Source organism: Carlito syrichta, unplaced genomic scaffold, assembly GCF_000164805.1.
Source record: "Carlito syrichta isolate Samal-C Ts95f unplaced genomic scaffold, Tarsius_syrichta-2.0.1 Scaffold316302, whole genome shotgun sequence".
Classification (NCBI taxonomy): Eukaryota; Metazoa; Chordata; class Mammalia; order Primates; family Tarsiidae; genus Carlito; species Carlito syrichta.
In genome coordinates, this window is record NW_007260398.1 from 1,149,696 (window position 1) to 1,156,099 (window position 6,404).

Sequence of the window (6,404 nt, forward strand, 5' to 3'; positions counted from 1 at the left end):
GGGAGCGGCCACTACACTCCAGTCTGGGCGACAGAGTGAGACTCCAACTCAAAAACACAAAAGTTGTCTGTGTGAGTTAACGTCCCAACATTTCTATGAGGGTGAGTATTGCATTTTAGAAGAAGGGAAAGCAGAGGCACAGAGGTGAAACGAGTCCCAGTAACGTAGCTCATGGTAGAGCTGGGATTTGAACACCAGCAGTCTGCTTCCTTCTGCATCATGTTACTCTTTACTAAACGGTGAGTAAATTCGTTAACCTGCTGTCAATTTGCTTACCTGTGTTGTCTGGTGGTGTCCTCAACCTCACCTACCTCAAAGAGCGACACACAGGAGCCACACAGTTACATATGAGAAGCCCAAGCTTTAGCAAATCCCAGAAGCTAAATTTGACCACAGAAAACCAGTTGAAGAGAATGATTTTCATGTTCCAGCATGTTGACCTGACGTCAGGTTTTTTTCTTTTCACTGCAGATGACTTGCCCAGGAAAAGGTTACCTCAGCTGTATAAGCCGCCCACTCCTGAGATGCTGGCCTATCTTGATTTCAGTGTCTCCACAACTGGCATGCTTACAGGAGTGAAGGTAAAGGAGCCTGGATGTGTTCACTCACTCGCTGAATGCTGGACAAGTGCCAGCTCTGCAAAAAATAGAGATGACCACTGCCCCAGGGACTTTAGATGCAGAGGCCAAGTGGCTGTACCAGAGACCAGTAGGCGGAGGATCAAGGGTCCCTGCTATATTTAAATAAACGAATTGGCTCTTCCGGAATAAGTTATCCGAAGGAATTTGTGTGACGAAGTGTCTGGACCTAGCATGGAAGCTAACTGGTAATAAGAGTTCTGGTTAAAGTAAGTGTGAAATCCTAGGTTCACATGTCATAAAATTCAGTATTAACTAATGAACAGAAATATAGGACTTTAATTTAGACTTGGGTTAAGCTTTGAAGCTCTAAAAACTGGACATCATTCTGAGGCGTCTGGGGAGTTGAAACTTCTCAGAGCTGTCGTGAGAGCCGTCTCTCTGCCTGTGGGTGACGTTCCATCCTGTTCCATGTTCCTTGCTTTCCAGATGTCCCACTCTGCAGTCAATGCTCTTTGCAGAGCCATCAAGCTCCAGTGTGAGTTGTACTCTTCTCGGCAGATCGCCATCTGCCTTGACCCTTACTGTGGACTTGGCTTTGCACTCTGGTGTCTCTGCAGGTAGGGATGGAAAAGCCAAAGAAACAGAATTTGTGGGGTACATTTGGGGGTTATAACCATCTCATCCTTCCCTTTGTTCCCTTAATTTGGTAAAATTTCAGGAAAAGGCTGGTGGTTCCAGAACGGGTACTCCTGGTATATGTCTGATGTTGGCTTGGTTTTGTCTGTATTTCCTTTTTTTCCTGTTCGTGTTATGCCTCCTACAAATGGCAGTGATCCTATTACCTGCTCTCTGCTGCATCCTGTAATCCTTATTTTAGAAGCAGAGCCAAATAGAAGGATGATACTTGGGTGAAATATGTCATGCTTTGACAGCCGGAACATACCCCCAGGCTTGGCAGGAAGGCGAGTCATGGGATGGGATGACAGCATGAGGGTAGAAAGTAGCATGTTGCCCTGGCCAGGTTGCTCCTGTGGAGAAAAGATCCTAATTCCTTCCGCCATCAGCCCAGGGAGCCTTACCTCAGACCTGCCTTTTCATCTCCTTGGTGTACATCACGAGTGCTTCACACATGCCTGCCGCTCAGCATCCTCCTTCTGAGTCCCCACCTTTGTGAGAGTAAGGGCATCTATCTAGGAGCCTAAACTAGAAACTTGGGATCTCATTTTCCCAGGCTGTACCCCAACTCCTAGCCTCAAGTGGTCCTCCCACCTCAGCCTCTCGAGTATTAATTGCTGGGAGGGATTACAGGTGTGAGCCACTATACCCGGCCACCATCCATCCCTCCATCTCTTTACGTATCACATCTGATCAGATGTTATTGTCTTTGGCCTCAGTTGTTTGCACACCTGTCTGCGCATAAGAATCACCTGGGGGTCTTCAAAGAAAAAAAATTAATGGAACTTCCCTAGACTTTTAAACTTAGATCTCCAGAAGGGAAGACCGCAACTCCAGTATTTTTTTAATCCATCAATTTTGTGGAAACAAGTTCTCACTATGTTGCTCAGGATGGTCTTGAACTCCTGGACTCAAGCAATCCTCCTGCCTCAGCCTCCCAAAGTGCTGGGATTACAGATGTAAGCCACTACACCCGGCTGGTATTTTTTAGTACTGGATTCCTGGGCTCCTAGTATATTCTGATCTGTATTTGCATTTAGGAATTTTAGGTTCTGTGGCTAGAGACGAATATGTGACTCATCCGTTCCTTCCTATTTATCCTGGGGCTGCACTCTTGAGCTCAAGCCTTTATCATCTCTCACCCAGACTGTTGCAACCTGTCCTAACTCGACCTTGAGTGGCTTGTACCTCTCATCTCTACTCCAAGTGGCTGGTGTTGCCCCGACTTAAAGCTGCAGTGACTGCCTCTGCTGGGTTAAGTCTAAACTCCTTCCCATGATCGCTAAGCCCTTTCAGAGTTTGACCCCAGCCCTTCTGGCCTCCGCCCCCATGCACCCCGTGCTCTAGGATTTTACCTGAAGGCTGTCTCTGACAGCCTCAAACACTCCATATGTCTCTGCCTTTGCATATGCTGTTCCTCTGCCTGGAGCACTCCCACCAGCATCCCCACTTTTCCAGCCACTGTCATATTCCTACTCATTCTTGAATCGCAGCTCAAGTGTCACCTGCTCAGGGAAGCACTCCACTCACTACCTAGTGTGAATGAACTGCTCTTTATTCTGTGCTCAGTGTTCTTTATTCACAGCTCAGTTCCCGCGCCTACAGTCTGCTTTATTTTCTAGTTACTGTCTTGGAGTTGCATAGAAATGGGCTGACTCTTAGATCTTTGTATCTCATAGGCCCCCTGCTGTGCCGCTCAGTAAATATTTGTGGAATTGGGGTGCTCTAAAGTATCAGGGTGTCCAGGATGAATCAATAATGCCCATTCTTGCCTTCTTCTTTGCAGTGTCTATTCCGGTCACCAGTCCGTATTGATTCCTCCTATGGAGTTAGAAAACAACCTTTTCCTCTGGCTCGCCACCGTCAACCAATACAAAATAAGGGACACCTTCTGCTCCTATTCGGTGATGGAGCTCTGCACTAAGGGGCTTGGCAATCAGGTGGAGGTGCTCAAGGTAAGAAGCTGCTTCAGCAGGTGCTGGTCCCTAGTGGGTTTGAAGAAATGGGCCAGGGTGTGGCAAGACCGGGAGAGGGTTTGCCAGCCTTCTTCCAGCCAGTTCATTAAAATGAGTGTTTGGTAAGCCTCAGGAAGTTTCTCTCTTCCGTCTTCCTAATGTACGGCACTCCCAGCGTTGAGCTGGATTTTGAGTTGTGAAGAAGGACAAACAGAATTGACAGGCCAGCTGGAAATGACTTTATGTAAAGATAAAACAGAATTCTGACCTCAGTAGTGTTTTTCCCAACAGAATTTAAAACCTCAGAATATTAGGAATTAGAGACTGCCCCAAAGATAAGGGTGGCCCATTTGTGTGCATATCAAGTGAGCATATGTCTGATAAGCAAATACAAGAAAGTTGGAAAATACTGAATGTTTTTTGATAGAAAAATATGCCCTTAAGAATGAAAAAAAAGGAGGCCGGTCACAGTGGCTCAAACCTGTAATCCCAGCACTTTGGGAGGCCGAGGCAAGTGGATTGCCTGAGCCCAGAGGTTTGAGACCAGCCTGGGCAACTTGATGAGACCTCGTCTCTACAATAAATAAATAAATAAATTAGCTGGGCATGGTGGCATGTACCTGTAGTTCCAGCTACTTGGAAGGTTGAGACGGAAGCATCACCTGAGCCTGGCAGGTGAAGGCTGCAGTGACTGTGAGCATGCCACTGTACTCCAGCCTGGGAGACAGAGTGAAACTCTGACTCAAAAAAAAAATGAAGCCAGGCGCAATGGCTCAAGCCTATAATCCCAGCACTTTGGGAAGCTGAAGGGAGAGAATTGGCTGAGCTAAGGGGTTTGAGACTAGCCTAGGCAACTTGGTGAGACCTCAACTCTACAATAAAAATAAAAATAAAGCCGGGCTCGGTGGCTCAGCCTGTAATCCTGCACCTTGGGAGGCTGAGGTGAGTAAATTGCCTGGGCCTGCGGGTTCAAGACCCGCCTGGGCAACTTGGCGAGACCTTATCTCTACAATAAATCAAAAAAACTAGCCGGGCATGGTAGCGTGTGCCTGTAGTTCCAGCTACTTGGAAGGCTGAGGTGGAAGGATCGCCGGAGCCCAGCAGGTCGAGGCTGCAGTGGCCGGGAACAGCCACTGCACTCCAGTCTGGGCAACAGAGTGAGACTCCAACTCAAAAAAAACCACCAAAATACATAAATAAAAATAAAAATAAGCCAGGTGTGGTAGCACACACCTGTAGTTCCAGCTACATGGAAGACTGAGGTAGAAGGATCATCTTGAGCCCAGCAGGTCGATGCTATGGTGGCCATGAGCATGTCACACTGCACTCCAGCCTGGGCAACAGAGTAAGTCTCTGACTCAAAATCAAAACAAAACAAAACAGATAAAAGAGAATAGCTCCTCAGGGTTCTAGATTCGTTTTTCTCTTAGTTCCATCAAATAGGGAGACTAAGATACAGAAATGAGGAAAGATAAAAATGTACTGTTGAAGGGCCTAAGGTTTTTAATTTATTTAATTTATTTATTTATTTATTTATTTGTTTGTTTGTTTTGAGTTGGAGTCTTACTCTGTCACCCAGACTGGAGTGCAGTGGCCGGTCCCAGCCATTGCAGCCTCGACCTGCTAGGCTCCGGCGATCCTTCCGCCTCAGCCTTCCAAGTAGCTGGAACTACAGGCGCGCGCTACCACACCCAGCTAATTTTTTGATTTATTGTAGAGATGAGGTCTCACCAAGTTGCCCAGGCGGGTCTCGAACCCACGGGCTCAGGCAGTCTACTCACCTCAGCCTCCCAAGGCGTGGGATTACAGGCTGAGCCACCGAACCTGGCTAATTTATTTATTTTTGGAGTCGAAGTCTCACTCTGTCACCCAGGCTGAAGTGTAGTAGCATAATCACTGCCACTGCAGCCTTGACCTACTGGGCTCAGACAATCCTTCTGTCTCAACCTTCCAAGTAACTGGAGCCACCAGTGTGCACCACCATGCCCAGCTACTTTTTTGTTCGATTTATTGTAGAGATGAGGTCTCACCATATTGCCCAGGCTGGTCTCAAACCCCTGGGCTCAGGCAATCCTCTTGCTTCTATATGCCAACGTGCTGGAATTGTAGGTATGAGCCTCCACACGTGGCTGAACCTAAGGTTTTTAGATGAAAGAGGAAAGAAGTATAGAATGAGCAAATTTACAGCAGGGTCATGATTTTAATGGAATGCCTTGGCATTTTCTTCTTTTCTGAAAGCTGCTTTTCTCTGTGTTGGAGGTGAGAAGACACATTCCTTGTCTTACTGAGCAAGTAGCTAGAGCAAAAGCCTGCCTCTTCAGGGCTTACTGACATATCTCCTGTGCACGGATGTCTTACAGACCAGAGGGATCAACCTCTCCTGCGTCCGAACCTGCGTGGTGGTGGCAGAGGAACGGCCCCGTGTTGCACTCCAGCAGTCCTTCTCCAAGCTCTTCAAAGACATTGGACTGTCCCCGCGGGCTGTCAGCACCACTTTTGGATCAAGAGTCAATGTAGCAATATGTTTACAGGTAACTGTCATGAAATCACACATGGGAAAGGGATGTGGCATGCTTTGAGCATGGGTATCCAAGCCAGATGCCTGGGCTTGAGCCCAGCTCCACTTCTTTGCTGTAGGACTTGGGGTTTTTTTGGGGGAGAGGGGGGTTTGAGTCAGAGTCTCTCTCTGTCGTCCAGGCTGGAGTGCAGTAGCATGCTCACAGCCAAAGTCTCAGTCTGTGGGCTCAAACTATCCTTCCTCTTCAGCCTTCCAAGTAGCTGGAACTACAGGCACAAACATGCTTGGCTAACTTTTGTTATTGTAGAGATCAGATCTTGCCAAGTTGCCCAGGGTAATCTTGAACTCCTGGGCTCAGGCAGTCCTCTCACCTTGGCCTCCCAAAGTGCTGGGATTACATGCAAGAGCCACTACATCCAGTGACTTGGGGCTTTTTCTCTTGATTTCTCTGCATCTGACTCTGCTCATGAGTGAAGTAAAGGGCCTTGCACACTGCTTCCCGGATTGTTTCTGCTGAGTAGTTGGGTGGCTTGGTCCAAGCACCTGGGGAGTGTGGGCAGTCAGCAGTCAGTGCTTATTCTTTTTTTTTTCTTTTTTGAGTTGGAGTTTCACTCCGTCGCCCAGACTGAAGTGCAGTGGCCACTCTCGGCCACCGCAGCCTCGACCTGCTGGGCT

General features: G+C 47.8%; 1 protein-coding gene across 2 annotated transcripts in view; it reads left to right on the top strand.

The window, feature by feature from the left end:
- The window catches only part of DIP2B (disco interacting protein 2 homolog B), a 142,824-nt gene that overhangs the window by 123,981 nt on the left and 12,439 nt on the right, over positions 1-6,404 (top strand). For both annotated transcript variants that reach the window (XM_021707017.1, XM_008074090.1), the window contains 4 exons: positions 472-581; positions 1,068-1,198; positions 3,043-3,211; positions 5,572-5,742. In XM_021707017.1, the coding sequence (XP_021562692.1) occupies positions 472-581; positions 1,068-1,198; positions 3,043-3,211; positions 5,572-5,742 (581 nt within the window). The remainder of the gene's footprint in view (positions 1-471; positions 582-1,067; positions 1,199-3,042; positions 3,212-5,571; positions 5,743-6,404) is intronic.